Source organism: Chrysemys picta, chromosome 2 (genome assembly GCF_011386835.1).
Source record: "Chrysemys picta bellii isolate R12L10 chromosome 2, ASM1138683v2, whole genome shotgun sequence".
Lineage (NCBI taxonomy): Eukaryota > Metazoa > Chordata > Testudines > Emydidae > Chrysemys > Chrysemys picta.
The window spans coordinates 66,314,634-66,331,009 of record NC_088792.1 but is presented as its reverse complement, the minus strand read 5'-3'; the positions used below and the strand labels follow the sequence as shown (position 1 = coordinate 66,331,009).

The 16,376-nt window shown below is 42.8% G+C and overlaps 1 protein-coding gene across 1 annotated transcript; it reads right to left on the bottom strand.

Annotated features, from left to right (window-relative positions):
- Positions 1 to 555: 555 nt before the first annotated feature.
- On the bottom strand, positions 556 to 5,735 carry EVX1 (even-skipped homeobox 1). Its single transcript, XM_005296991.4, has 3 exons — positions 5,172 to 5,735; positions 3,417 to 3,670; positions 556 to 2,578 (listed from the first exon to the last, which is right to left on the bottom strand). The coding sequence occupies exons 1-3, from the start codon at positions 5,584 to 5,586 to the stop codon at positions 2,048 to 2,050; spliced, it is 1,200 nt and encodes a 399-aa protein (XP_005297048.1). The 5' UTR covers positions 5,587 to 5,735; the 3' UTR covers positions 556 to 2,047.
- Positions 5,736 to 16,376: the final 10,641 nt, after the last annotated feature.

The following is a 16,376-nucleotide window of genomic DNA, read 5'->3' as shown; positions in this document are numbered from 1 at the left end:
GTTAAGAGAGGCAGGTAAAGCAGCCCCCGCCCAAAACTTTTAAATCTTAATGCCTAGATTTGATTTGGGGCTTTTAGTACACTCCTTTGCCACTATCTGAAATCGCAACCGTCCTATTATTCATAGAGCGAAATACCATTCTAATAATACTTTGGCGTACATGAAAGGCCCATCAGTTTTAATAAAAAAGGAGATTTCTGCTTTAAAATTGATAGAAAGGGTTGGTCCTTAATGATGAGCGTGGAGAATTCCCTCCCCCGTTTGGATCAGTTTTTCGGATAAGCAGATTTTATTAAAATGAGAAATGGTTTGAGAGGTATTTGTATCTTTCTTCCTCTTGAGCAGCCACGACAGAAATATGTCATTCGCCCCATTGTCCCGCGGACAAAAAGTCTTAAATGTGACAATAAACTATACAGAAGTTCATCGGCAGTTTAACACACAGTAGATAACAGAGGTGTCAAAATGTCTTTGTTTCAGTGCAACATTTATTTTCCTGACTGTTGAAGTGTAACTAAAAGGAACTGCAAGAAATAGAAACGGTAGTAAGCAGTAATCTTAAGGGGTTTTTTTTTTTAAAACAAACACAATAAAAATATTTGTGATACAGAATTAAAATTTGTCTAGCTCTTTATTGCGACATGGTAACATATGGTAACAGTGAATTCTTTGGGCTATTTAAAAAGAGAATTCGTTAAACGATTTCTGTCTTGAAAGAAACTATTAGCCCAATCCAATATTTGTGTTTTTAGAATTTCAGGTTGACAGCTGCACCCCACTCAGACAAAAATCCAAGCAAAATCACGAATACTATCTTCCACTGTAACATACAAGAAGCAAAGGGAAGAAGAAATAAATTAATCTCCAGGAGGAGGAAAGACTTTACACACAAATGGTGTGAAAGTCACATACAAATGCAGAGGTTGGGGAAGGAAGGGGGACGAGGGGAAACTAACAAAAAAACAGCACTCGAATCTAAAACCCAAATGCAGCAAAGGAATAGAAAAGGAATAAGCCAATGGGAGACCTGAAGGTGAAATACAAAGGAAGGAAAATCGCCTTTGCTCTAATTTGCAGACTAGTGATTGTCTGAAGGAGTTCAGCTCCCTGTCACCTAATCTCTTCCCTTGGCGGCTTGTTAACGTTTGGCACAGGGTCTCTGTTCAGAGAATATTATACATTCGACATTCAAAAAGCCTCCTTACATATACATCACTTGCTAATTTCGTCAGTGTGTGCACGTTTCAGCAACTGATAATAGGACATTGTTAGTTAAAGGACAAATAGCTCTGACCCACAAACTGACAGGATCTTTTTTTTTCTGCCAGTTTCTTAAAAATAAAAGTTGGGAGGAAGGAGGAGACGAAATATTGGATTTCTGCTAAAAAACGAAGGGTTTATATTACTGAGACAGGGAGAGAGGTAAAGAGTGCAATTAAACCAGGAAAGTAATGTACAATATGTCACTGTTCTTTATGGCAAAAACATTTTTCTTGTTTCTAGAAATAACAGGATAATACTGTTGAGTTGCTATCTAGAAACCCTTTTAGTTGGTTGTTGAACAATCTGGTAAAGCATAAATCTTTATTTTGTATTATGCACACAAGACATTTTATTATCAGCAATTTTTCTTTCAAGTATTTCAGATTTTACTTTTCAGTCATGTATAATTGGGCATAAAGATTTTGCTGTGGTTTGGAGAAGTTCTGCCCCTTGATAGGTTATCTGGCCATAGAAAATAAAGTCCTAGCTCATTTCTATGGTATATTGTAGAAAATAGTGTATATCAGTTTTTGCCTTCATAGTGCAGAAGCCTAAATTCTTCCTTATGCGCTTACATCACTAGTGGTTTTTTTCCCCCTTCTTCTTCATTCCTGTTTTATCTTGGAATGTAAATCCTTCAAAGACTGAGCTATTTTTAGTCTTTTTTCCCCATAGGTGTCCACTTATGGGAGAGAACGCAATTAAATAAACGTTGGATGTAAGTACTTCAACCTTATGTGAGCCCATGAAAGGGGCATATTATTTATAAACCTGAGATGAAGCTTTATCTTGTTAAAGGTACTTCTTCCCGCTGGTCCATGGATACTGAGGTTGCTTTGCTCAGCACCGAGGGTGTGAAAGTGAGAAAAGAGTCAGTCCTGGTTGTGGCTGAACAGGTAAAGTCTGATCCTGAAGGTCTCTGTGCCAGTCCATTGGACTGGCTGCTATGGCAAGCCAAGCATGAGCAAGGGCTGCCTCCAGCACTACTGAGTCCATGAGTTGGGGCAGGGTAAAGAGAAGGATGTCTGAATGCACAGAGCAGTTCTGGTCTAGGGTAAGGATGAGAGAGGACCCTAAAGGTGTCCAGTGGTCTCAGAGGGGTACTGAAAGGGGTGGCAGCAGAGGCCGAGGTGGCGCCAATGCCCATGTGGGAGTAGTAAGGAAGGGGCAGGTGGGATGGGAAGGGGTAGGGAAGATTGCCAGTTGCCGCTGCATGACTCATCATGTACGTGTAAAAAGCAGGATCTGCTGGGTGAGGCCAGGTCATGGCCAAACGCTGCCTCTTGTCCTTCATCCTGCGGTTCTGGAACCAGACCTGGGAGAGACAGAGGAAAGAGAGAACGCTCTTAAAACCTGCACAGGGTCGGGCAGACAGAAAGGCCATGCCAGAAGATGCATTTTGGACACAACTGTTTGCTCCGTCTGTCCTCGCTTCAGACTGAGAGACACACACCAAAGTCCTGACTGGTACCTTCATTTTCCACAGTGAAAATATTGTGTGCGAAGGTTGGTTTGTTGGCGAACGAGAGCTAACCCACTATTTTAACTATATAGGTTGAACTGGCAAAATAAAAATATATCGTTCAAATAATGAGCTGTCATCAAGTAAAAACTACAATTTGTCCACGTAAAAGTTGCTATAAATTTAGAGGGAGATCCAAAGTGGTGGCCTTTTTGTAGGCACTTTTTCTTTCTTACTTCAGAATTGCTCTCCTATTGTACTTGCTGTGTATTTACACACACTCCAAACAAGTGTACCTACCGCCTAGAAGCACTGCATCCTTCGCAGCATCTTGTGAACTCCACCTGGGGCATTTGCTGTTCAGTTTGTGTTTTATTTAACGTGGCAAAAGGTTGAAACGTTTCTGTTAAATGCTCATTATTTAAAATTTCCCAGAGTTTAAAGGTAACGAATTCTTAAAATCGGGTGAAAGGAAGATTAAAAACACTTAGAGGCTGGGCTGTCAGAGGCCTCGCTCGCCTGATCGCTGATAACTTTTATTAAAAGCTACCTAGCGCTGCTTTTGTGCAGAAAGTAGCAGGGCGCAGCCGGAAAATGTTTGTTCTGAAAGCGCTTCCCAGCGTTTTGCAAGGAAGCCTGGCCGTTTAGATTTATATCGTGCTAATTGAAAACATGTCCAAGCGGTGTGTACCTTGATGGTGGTTTCTGGCAGATTTAAAGCAGCTGCCAGTTCACATCTTCTGGGCCTGGACACGTAATTCTCCCGGTAGAATTCCTTCTCCAGCCGGGCTATCTGCTCGCGGGTGAAGGCTGTGCGGTAGCGGCGCATCTGATCGCTGGAGTTGCAGGCCAGTGAACCCTGGGAGCCGCCGCTGCCTCCGCTGCCCTTGGGCGGCTCCCCCCCGCTGCCGGGGCTGCCACCGGCCAAAGCCTCCGAGCACTGCCCTGCACAGTGGAGGAGCCGAGAGCAGAGACACACGCGTGATACACAGACAGGGGGGGTCGCCCCCGCCCGCCTCCCCATCGATCCCCTGCTCCCGCTGCCGTTGCCCCCCTTCCTCCTCCCTCCAACACAGGACAGTATCCACAGCATCCTCTGTTCACAGGCGCAGCCCTGTGGATGCTGGGGGCACTGATCCCCGGCTGCCTGGGCACATAGGGCGTAGGGAGTGGGGGCATTTACTTGGTGTTTACTTTCTGGAAGTAAGGGAGTGTGACTTCCCCGGTCCCCTCCTCGGATCCTACCAGGGGCTCTTACTGGTTGCGATGCTTCCTTTACGCATTGTGTGTGGTAGGAGCTGAGCTCCTTAGCACCCAGTTTAAATATCAAGCTATGACTCCCTCTCCCTCCAGTTGCGTGTTTTCTTTTTGTGGGTGTGCGTGTCCGTTCCTACCCCAGTCATCGGCACCATGCAGTGCAGTCGCCATAGCCAGCATTCCCAGCAGCAAACCAATGGCAAATGGCCTTGACAGAGACATGGCAGCAGGCAGAGAGCTCCTTCCTGACCGGGGGGGAGGGTGGAGATTTTGGGGATTCTTCCCTCAGAGTCAATATCCCCTCAGGTTAAGTTTAAATAAAGCTCCTGGGGAAATGACCTTTTTCTGTGCCCAGTCTCCCAACTTCTAGGGACAGAAAAGGAGCTGATTTGTTTTTCTTGGGGGGTGGAAGGAGAGGTGAGGGGGTGGGGTGGCAGAAGAAAAAAGGCCTGGACGCTGCGTTTGCTTTCAAATGCAGCCAGTTCTCATTGTGCCTGAGACCAAAGGCAATTAAATCATTGGGACCATTTCCGAGCTGGCGCCACCGAGACATGGAAGTGACAAGGTAATTTGGACCTTTAACCAACGTGCAAACAGGCACCTACTGCTGCAGCTTTGGCAGCCAGGAGTCTGCAGCGATTTTACGGTCTTTATGGCTGTTTCCGTGCTCATCCAAACACATTTCACCCTGCTCTCTGCCCGCAGTCACACAAACCGTTTGATCTTGCAAAGCCTAGGGAAGGTTGCTCTCAACCCTTGAAAAACGAACACAAAACCGGGGGAGGGGGAGAGGAGAGGGGCTTCCTAGTGCACGCACTATGGAGGAAAAGGCTCGCAGACGGGGTGTGAATTAGGATAAAGTCTTGCTGCAGGAAAACTTGCAAAGGCAACGAACAATATGTTTAAAGGAGGATGCGATTTCGCCCACTCTGATAAGTCATCAGGACTCTTCAGAGCCATATGCGTCTCCGGGTGTGTAACAGCCACATCTGCAACCCCCCCGTTCCATGCAGAACAAATGCATAAAAAGGAAACGAATTCGGGTACAAAACAACCCTACTCCTGGCCGGTCACTAAAACAAACTGAAGCCTGACAGAGATCTCACGCTCAAGGACACTAGTTACCCAGCGTGGCCGGCGCCCGAGCCCGGGGAAGGGAAGGGGGGAAGCAATGGGAAGTGGTGGGTACCTTTGCTGGGCTGGTACTCGGCGTTTCCCGTGGTGCAGTCCGGGGTGCAGCTCACCTCGATTTCCTCATAGAAATCCGACTCGGTGTCCGAGCTGCTCTGTTGCCCTTTGCTAGAGAGGGGCTCCGAGGCGAGTTGCTGTCCGGCCGAAAGCAGGGCTGCTGCCGCCGCCGCCGAGCGACTCTCCGGGACCGTCCCTGTCCCTGGCAGCACTTCCACCTCCTCCTCTCCTCCTCCTCTTTCCCGGGAGGACAAGGGGCCAGATCTGGGGCTCAGGCAACTCCGATGGATCATCTTGTCCTGTGGTTCTTGGACTGGGCTTCCCACTGCTTCTGACAAATTAGAGACTCTCTTGCCAGCCAGAGTGCCAAGTTGACCTCCTTCCAGAAACATCACCATATCCTTTCTGGGTTCCATTGCGGTTTTCTTACCAAAAAAATCCAAGTAGTCGTCCCCCCCTTCCCCGCGCCTCCCGCCCCAATCCTGTGCAACGCACAGACCAGTGCAGAGGAGCCCGCGGTGAGATAGGGTGACCTTGTGGTGCGAACGCTACACTGTGCAGTGCCGGCTCTGGGAGGGATCACCATTGCCTTCTTCTTTCTAAGCTGTCATTCTTAATGGTGCAATCGTCATTACAGTACCACCGGTGACGCCACACATTGATTGCGGGTGGATAAATAGAAACGTCTGCTACGGCAGAGATGAAAGGAAGAGCCGGAGCTAATGGCTAGCGGTGATGCACCAGGTGTAAGGGCTTGGGATGCGGAGGGAAGTGTGAAAAAGAGATGCATATGGAATTCAGCTGCAAAGAGACTGTAACATGCGGAAAGAGTTCCTCAGGGGGAAGCCTTGATAATTAAGTAACCTTTTGATTTTTCTTTTCTTTTTTTTTTTGAAGCAGAACCTTGATCTAAAATGTACCAGAAGATCCAGAGATGCATTGTAGAAGTGTGAAGCTACATATTCAAGCCTCGTCCTTCGACGCATTATGTAGTGCTTGCAGCCAGCTTCCTTATCACCGCACATATGAGGTTTTAAGAATCCTTTGCAAACTCGAGGATAAGGAAACGTTTTATTAATATTTCAGTGTATACGTAGCCTTGGTCACTTGTTCCGTTTCAACATTTCTCCTTTGACAGCGTTTGCTTTGTGATTTTCATTGTTACCAAAGGGGTGTTTTAAATGCTAGAATTGGCGCTAATGTGATTACTGCAGTTGTAAACTTCAAATACTATTTATTACTGGTGCGGTTTTCGTAATTGTAGATGTCCTAGCTGTTTAGCACTTACCATTTGAATCTGCTTATTTCTTCTTCCACAGTTTCCATTTGCAAGATGATTTTTCTGCGGTTGGGAGGTTCCCCCCTTTATAATAAAATATTTCGCATACGATTCTATTTTTCGCAAGAAGGGAAAACTTGCCACAAAAACTGACAGGACGAGAAGCAGGCTCATCAACATAGAAGTTATCAAATCCACTCCTTTATGCAAAATAGCAGACGCTGTGAAATAAAAATGGCAGAGGCCACTATTTATACAGTACTTATCAAAAATAAGGAACCCGATCTAAAGATAGTGTATATCTGCATACAAAGCAGTAGCATATGGAGTCCCTTAAGTGTATTTTGATATTTACAACGAGCAGGGGAAGCAACTAATCTATTTTTAAAAATATTTACTTATACATATAGTGTAAGGTAATTTTCACCATCTGTTGTAACTAGGTTATCCGGTCTTTTCAAAATGTTAATGGTTAGTCATGTTACAGAACACGTTCACCCAATTACCTTTCCAATCTGGTAGGGAATTTACTGGCATATTTGAGGTGACGTTGTTTTGATGGGAGAATAGGAAACATAAAGAAAGAAGCATTTTATACATTTACAGCCCTGTGAAGAAGGTTTATGATGATGATAGGGAAAAGAAGCCAGGATTTACAATATTATCAGTATATAGGTTAAAAATCTGTTCCACGTATAGGGATAAACATACTACTTTGCGGCAAATCAAATATTTTGATGAGGAGACCGTGACAAAACCACCCTCCGTGGTCCTAAATACTATAATAATTTAGGCAATGCACCAGATATGTCAGGTGAATGCGCCGCACAAATTTGTAGCATGCAATATTGATAATCTCCTGAAATGATGAAAACTGAACACTAGATTTGTATTCTGCTCTCTTCCTTGCAAGTTTAGACAGCCTCTGGACCTGCGCCCCTCCTAGTGCTAGAAGAGGAATCGAATTGCAAGATTGGGCACCGGTGGGAAGTAAGATACTTTCTTCTCCGGAAGCTCCAGCAATGTGACGCCCACACCGGTATAACAGTGGTTGGATTGTTTTTAATGTTATCATTTTTAACCGTTGGCAGAGGGTACCATCTGGAGAGTGAGGGGAGGGGATTCGCAGCTGGGGAGCTGCACTCCAGTTCAATAGAGTTTGAGACGGAAGTTTATGAATAATCTTGAATAAATAGACCTCTTCGCTGATATAAAGCAACCAATGGGTAATGAGGGGAAAAAAACCCAAAACGACGAGACAGACAAAACTCCAGTTTGTCTTGTTCAATGCCAAATGTATGCAAGTTATTGTCACGGGGTGGAGGGAGGGGTCTTGAAGGTAAGATACAGCATTAAAATGTCTTGAACAAACTGAAATAACGAATCGACTAAACTAGTCAGTACTGCTGGGGTACAGATCTGCTCAGATTCTGAGGGAAGGGATGGATGAGAAGCCCTTGGAAATAGGAACGGCTCAATTGACAGGTGTCTTTTGCTTAGTTGGTACTTTAGGGAATGCTTCCCGGTCGCGTGAAGAAAATTACCACTGAGCTGCTTAGAAAATAACCCTTTTGAGAGGCTTGTAGATTGGGACTGCACTGTAACAGTTTACTGTGCTCCATTCGTAAAATGATTTGAATGAGGTCTGTTCTCCGTCCCTTACAGACATTCAATTTTAGTATAAATTTCTTTATCTGGCTCCCCTTCTGAGTACCCCTCTCTTCCCTCCCACTACCCCAAAAATCCCATCCTTCACGTGCATTGGTTTAGAGAGTTTGCCAATGCCTTATGCTGTCTGAATATCGCAGAAGATCAAACGCAGACCAAACCAATACTGAGCCGGACTCACATAGCATCAAAAATATCCTTATTTGCGCGCACAAATCAAAGGAAGTTTTGCCAGTGATTTAAATGGGAGCAGGATAGGGCTTTAAAGAGGTCGTCTTTAGTTTCTAAACTCTGGTTGGATCGTCACAATGGATAATTCCTTTCACGTCAACAATTCTGTGGTAGAACCGATCTCTGAAATTAACTCCCACCTGTTCCATTCTCACTCCTTTGCAAACCCCAACCTCCAACTGAAATGAATGGGAGATTTGAGTGCGCAAGGAATGAATGCAGGACTCGGCTGGCTGTAGTCTGTCTAGTGTTTACCACAGATCTGTCAAGACTCATTTGGAGGGAGACTCCCTCATTTGAGATTAATTTCAAGCAGTTTGGAAAGTATATCTCCCACGGTTTTGCTGCGTGTTTCTATGAGACATTTAAACCCTAACGTTTTATTCTTAAATCTCCCTCATACAGATGGCCACAGTCATGATGTAGTACTCACTTAAGTTCAAAACGTTTAAAATCGATTTATTCCATCGTGTTTACAGCTTTCCTTGCTGATATATGGCTGAAGAGAGAGACCAAAGGGATGGCATTCAAAGGGTAATATGTCAACTCAAAGTTTACCAATTCTAAAAAGCAAACGAAATGAACTGGATTCTTGTATGCCCACGAATAAGACCTGTAAATAGTAATGGAAAATGTATACATTACTGCTAATGACACATATAAAACAGAAGATTCCCTTCGAACTAATCTGCTTGGGAAAGAATTTTTGATTAATCCACTTCTCACATACAGCTAGGTATTATTTTTCATTCACCAGTCAATATGGTGTCAAAATAACCTTTCAGTGATATTGTCTAATTTTCATTGTCATCTGAATCTATGATGATTTTTGGTTTTCTCCAAATTATCCTCCGCCTTGCCTTCCTTTTAAAAAATGCTTTAAAATACATCTCTAAATTAGTAATAACCAAATACACTTATACCTAACTCAAGTGAATTACAAAAACAGAAAGCCTATTTTTAAAATGTTAATGGGTGGTGTTAACAATAATGGTGTAATTATCACTGTTTTATTAAAGCTATTTTTATGACATTGTTAGAGGTGAAAGCTTTGGGGAGAAGGAAATAGGGGCTTTATTCTTTAACTCTTAGGGTGTAAAGACAAGATGATACAATAAGAGCAAATAACATACAAGTGGGAATAAGGATAAAGAGCATATAAGTGGTATGTGTGTACATGGGCATATGTATGTTCTGTGTTCTGCTTAGCAAGCAGAAAACGAATCCCAACATCTATATGTAAGACATATTCCTTTGTTCCTTATTTTTACTTGTTGGATACCGGAAGCAGTGCTTTCCTGACACTTCAGAAGGCAACTGACGATTTCTAACCTGTTTGCTAGAGCAATAATAAAGTAGAGCCCAATCCTGCTCCCATTAAACTCAATGGGAGTTCCACCATTTACTTCAAATGGAGCTGGATCGGGGCCATTACTTACTCGAGTGAGTGAAGTGTATCATTTCCCGAATCGTATTTAAATACGTAAAACTTCAGTATCTTTTTATGTGGAAATAGATGGTAAAAATAGACATGCATCGTAAACTAACTGATTTGAAGATATTTATCCTGTTAAGCTAATTCATTACAGGGACAGATACCACGCGCTAGATTTTTTTGACTTGACAAATATTGATTCAGAAGCCCGGGTTCCTAGGTTTTGTTCTCATTCTTTTCAAGCTTGTCCAGAAAGTCGAACTGGAAAACTAACAACACTTTTGTGCATGTTTCAATGGCTTTTGTGGCAACTGATTATATTTATTTAACAGGAGCTCCTACCCATGTATCTTTTTATAAAACCACTATAGAAAGTACTTGTGGTGGATGGCATTTATTCACCTGCGTTTCTCAGACAAACAAATGGAAACTGGTATCCAGAGGGTTTTTAATGGTGTGTCAGTACCTAATTATTAAAGTTGACTGAATGAGAATTCTTCTAGGCAAATGTAATCCTACTAATAATAGAAATAGTTAAGAATGTGATTAACAAATAGCTATAATCGTATTGGGCTTATTATTTTACTTTACAAGTTTCAACAGTGACTGTTGTTTTGATTAAATTATCGTGCAAAGGTTAAAAGTGGTCTTTTCTCTTTGAATTTTTTCCCCCTTGCAGAATAGAACGACTGGTTCACTACCTAGAATTAATTTGAAAGGAAAAAAAGTTGCAGATATGTTTCACGATTCAATTTTATGAAAGTCAGTGTCATGTTTTATTAAAACAAAATGACTGTTCTCAAAATGTGGCGATGAGCCTCAAAGTGTAGCATTGTTCCGTTCAGTAAAATGTGGTGAATCGTGTAATTAACAGGTCTAGAGACTTTTATGTCCATATCGTATATTTCATTCCACGCGGACAATACACAACAAAATAAATAGCTTCCATAATTGTACATGCTGATCGTACCAGAGGTGCATACATATTAATTCACATAAAGTCTACACGGCGCCATATTTTGCAAATGAATGGCCCCCCTGCTCTTTCCAGAGATGAAATGACTGGAATAAAAAGAGTTTGACACCAGGCACATACACTGTAAAGGAGTTATATATGGATTAGGTTTGTAGCAGCTTCCTTTCAAGTTCTTTCGAGTCTCTATTTTACGTATCTAATTACTCTTGTCAGGCATGATCCTGCTCTTCTTGGGTCAGATTCTGATACTCATGTTGGGTAGTGTCTTATTCTACAAATGGTCTTATTGCAGTTAGTGGGACGAGTTGAGCAAGACATGGTTCAGCATGAGGGTATCAGAATGTGACTCACTGAACTCAGTGTCAAATTTTCATTGACTTCAATAGGACCAAATCGGCCCCTTTGCCCAAAACACCTGCTGTGAGATGTTTGGGCCTGATCTTTCATTCTTTATCCACGTGAATAAGCCCCAATGAAGATTCCTATTTAAGTCATTGAGTAAGGAATGCAGGCTGGGGTCATTCTGCCCTAGGTCCTGCAGGGAGACTGGGTCAAATGCTTTAAGCCAGCACATCTGAACCCAGGATAGATAAGCATCCCTCACTGGAGGCCCCGATCATAGGGCACAATCCTGCTGTTTATTTCAGTGAAAGGGAGTTTAGCCTTTGATTTTAAAAGGAGCAGGCTCGGGCCCGGTATAAAGACCTTCCTGTAGGCTTTTGGGAAATTGTTATCCCAGTCATGCGCAAAAAAGCGGCTCTGTGGTGTTACCACGCAAAATGTGATTAAAAACCTTCTATTATTAAAGGAATCCCGAAGACAATTTACAAGTATGCAATACAGGTTAGTGTATCATAAAAAAAAAGATAGAGTTGCCCCAAAGTGACCCTTGTTAATATACTTCTCTCTTCTCCTCTTCTACCCCTGTCAGATATGCACTCCGCCTCCTCGACCCCCACAAAAAAAAGGGGACAAAAACTCACACAGGAAATTCAGACACACATATTTAAGGGAATCAGTTTGGACTCTAGGGAGCCACTAATGTCTCTAATATCAAGTAATTGTGACAACATGCTCATATTTCTGCATTCACATATAACAGTCCCAGCGACATTGTTGCATAGGTTTTATCCAGCCTAATTATTTTGAATACAGGTGTTTGAGACGTTCCTGTCATCTGATCCCATTGCATAGCTCACATCAATAAGGAGAAAATGCAAACATAGGCTATACAGCTATAACATTTCTGGAAAAGTATGAGGCCTTTTATGCTTGACTAACAACCTTCAATACTGGCAAGGAGATGCTAATATCAAAATAACCATCAGCCGTTTGCACTTGTGCAAAGTTGGATGTAAAACGCTACCAGAGCAAAATGGTAGCATTTGACACGAATCTGGGACAGGTGCAGGACAGAGGAGAATCCGGCCATGAGCCTGGTTATAAAAAGAAGACAATTAATAGTACAATTAAGCTAAGCACATGTGGCTTCTTATGTGAAAAAACCTTCCTTCTTCCTGCCTCAAAGCTCATATCTAGAGATGATAGGCTGTAACATCTAAAGAGCATAAGACTAAGGATCTTATCCTGGAGTCCCCAATGAGCAAACAACAAGTAGCCAGGTAACTCTCATGACAGAAAATGTGCTTCTGCAAGCATACATTGTGTTCAGCCTGGATGGCGAAATCATATTGTTGGACTCTGCGATTAAGAATAAAGTACAGGTACCAATGACAAGAACGTAATTGTATCATGGCAGTGTGAATTGTCTCAAGAATACAAATCTGTGGGTTAATAAAGGGCCAGATCATTCAGACTACCCAATTCTTAACCAGGGAAACAACCCATCGACTTGAATGAGAGAGGACTGCTATATTTGGCCCTATATTGTTTCCTAATTAAAAATTGTCTCAATATTTATTTACTTATAGATTCCCACAGGCCATAGACTTCTCCAAAATCATTCCTAGCGCACATTGTTTAGAAAAACATCCAAACTTGATTTTAAAATGTTCATTGGTGGAGAACAACGCAATGTGTTCTATTCCTGTTGTATTTTGTTATTCCATTTCCTAGGCCTCTTAATAAGATAGACAAAGGAGCCAGAGGGAAAGCATAAAACGCCATACAATAGATATTAATTTTGTTAGCGAACCTGAGCTAACTCTTTGAATCATATGTAATAGAGATACAGAATTTCAATCTTAAATGTGACTGCATTTATTCCCTACCGGTCCATAATCATTCTTAAGTAAGTTAAGGGCGCAGAGGCTCAGATGAAAGACACTTGTAAGCCTCTGATATTTACTAGGACTATTATACATGCTTAAAATCAATATTGTTTATTAGCGAGGACGTCCATAGTGCAGAGATAAGAGAAGAGAAAACATTGAGAGAATTTACCTCATTCAAAAGAAGAAGTCTGAATAAAAGCCTTTCATGCAGTTTATAGTAGTCATCTAAATATACCGCTGTATAGCAATTTCACATGTTCTTCCTACAGAAGGGCCTGTCCCCTATTCCTTGATATCAGTGGGACTTTTGGCTGTGCAAGGACCTCATCTTGGCCCTTCATAGTGTTAACATGAGCCGAACTGACCCATATTTTTCTCAGCTTCAGCAAAGAAATTGTGGACAAAATAGATGTACAGATAACGTGAAGCTTTGCTTACGTTTGTCAGCCATGCTCGGCAAAATAATAAATACCTTTTTCTACCTCAGAGGGTCCTGTGGCACCTTTGAGACTAACAGAAGTATTAGGAGCATAAGCTTTTGTGGGTAAGAACCTCACTTCTTCAGATGCATCTCTAATGTATCGTCCTCGCTAATAAACAATGCATCTGAAGAAGTGAGGTTCTTACCCACGAAAGATTATGCTCCCAATACTTCTGTTAGTCTCAAAGGTGCCACAGGACCCTCTGTTGCTTTTTACAGATTCAGACTAACACGGCTACCCCTCTGATACTTGATTTTTCTACCTCATTATTCAACTCACCACGCGACTGGCTCTTCTCCAAAGTAGCTGAAACCAACATTCTAATAAATTGTGTGGGGTCCAGTGAAGAATCGGTACAATCACAGTGGGGATTTTCAGAAATCTGCCATTAAAAATAACCTCAGTTGGAAATAGGAGGTTATTATTGCATCTCAGCTACTTCAAAGAAAAATTGAATTGAGTATATTATTTGAATCGGCTATTCTGTTGTTTTAAACGGTGTGTGAGAACATACATGCTAATCTAGATCTACACTGCTCAAGTATTTTGTGTTTGTGAGAGAGGGGAGGAATAGGCTGCACATGCCCGGGAACACAACAAGGGAAACGCATAGAGTGCTTTTCGGCAAGGAAAGCAAAGCACAAGCCCAACGTTTTCACACGAAGCTGAAGCAGGTATTTATTATTCGCTGTAGACAGAACACGGCTAAGTGGGCGGGGAGGGGGAGAGAGAATAAGGACAATAGAAGGATCAGCAAATCAGGAGTTGCAGCTACTGACCCAACCCAAGCGCTGCTTAGTGGGGTTTTGCAATTCATATTTTTTGACTACCGTATGGAGGTCTCCTCTTTCGGGTTATGCACCACCAGAGCTCGTTTTGAACAGAGTAGGAATGGTCTTCCAGTCCAGGGTTATAGGCGAAACACGTACACTCAGTGAAACATCTCTCCCTTTTTAGCTACGATGCTCAACAGCAAAGCACAGCACCAACAAAGAATGCAAGAGGACCCCGGAGGGGGCCGGAGGGGGGAGGGAATCAAAGCATCACGGACTCAAAATCTTTGCGAGGCTCATTGGAACTAGAAGGGGGACTAGAGGTGGCTGTTCCGCTTCAGCTCCCCATTCTGCTCAGTGCCAGGAGTGCGCATAGCCAGCGCTGGGCGGGGCGCTCCCCCAGGCTGCAGCCTTGCGTTCCTACCAGAGCTCCAGTTGTCTCATCCCACCTCCCTCCAGCCCAACGGCCCATTGCAGTGATCGCAAAGGGCTTGCACAAACTGCTGTCTTCTTGCGCCCCCCACTGCTGATGGGCCGCAGACATGAAAGGAGCCAGCTAGTCCGCCCTATGCCTGTGCTGGAGAGAATCGGTGGCCACACAGGCTGCTGCTGCAGTGACGGATACCCCTGCTTTGCTTTGCTTGAAGTTGTTTTCCTCTGCCCATGTTGCGAGAAGATGGGGTAGGTCCCCGCCGCCCCAACTTGCTAGCGGAAGAAGAGAAGATATGCTGCCCTTACAGGACATTCAGAGAAAAGGTACAGCCCAGGTGGACCCTGAAGGTTCCCAAAACGGCCGGGTGTGCAGGGGACAGGAACAGGAACACACCCCCGCTGACTGATTCTGTTTGTTCTGTAGACATGTTAGATTGTCTGCTATTGTTTTGTCCTTCCGTGCGACCTTGGAGCCAAGAATATTTTGAAAGATCTGAATTAAAACTGCTCAAAGCACGTAAGATGAAAGAGAAGCTCTCCCCTTCCCCCCTCCCCAGAGCCCCCAAAGCCTGTGTACAAAATGTTGGCGACTAATGTAAAACCAGCCGAGTGATAACATGTGAGATTTGCTGCACCGCATCTCAGTGTAGTGATCACATCAGTTTATAAGTGGCTGATTGTTTTTCCTTTATCATGTTACCATGTTCTCCTGTATCTGTTCCAGCCCGGAGTTACATGCATTGTTTTTAAGTGGACATTTTCTATAGGCGTCTGGGGATTTGTAGATATCAAAAACTGATCAAAATGAGAAAGTGGGGTTTATGGGTCAGAAGAAGTCAGTGAAACTTAGGGGCTGAAGTGAATACATTTACTTATTTCAATATATTTAAAATTCTCCCATACAAATTTTATATTCATTTACACACATACACATTTATACATATTATAGTATGTATATGTATGTATATAAAATCATAGGAGGTTTTCATTATAAATCCACATAGCCAGTTTGAATCACTGTATTAATGTTTGTTACTGTTATCCAGGTTGGTTAAAAATAAAAACCACGTTGAAACAAATTCTAGATATTTCTTTCTTCTTATTTGGCACGGCTTTCCAATCATCTACTTTTCTAACTGGCCCAAGATATGCTATGATCGGGGCGGAATGGCCTGATCCTGATATGATTTGTTTTCTCTGGACTTCAACAGGAACAAAACGGGACTCTCAATTATAAAATCTGAACAGTAAACAGTTCAGATTTTAAATGCCAATGTCTCTTTTAATGTACAAGTTTTCACATCCCTCTCCCCCAAAGTATTGTAAGTCTGGCCTGAAACTATTTGAGGGCATTTTAAAAGCTAAGAGAGCGCTGCAAACCAGAATCTTAAACTAGTCACTATCAGCCCCATCCGAAGTCCACTGAAGTCCATAGGAGCCTTTCCACTGATTTCTAAATGCTCTATGCAAGGGCACCCTGGCCTTCCGTTCCCAATAAAAAATGTCCACTGGAAATCTAGATTCTCATTAAACGTTTCCATGTTCGAGAATGTATATAGCTGTTCTCTCTATATATATTCTGTCATAGACATACTCTGAAGCTAAGCACAGAAGTTTTCAACACATTTTAATTTCCTTTTGCTGGAGGGAGATTGATGGGCCCTTAAGATAAATCAGTCCATCCTTATTAATCTGG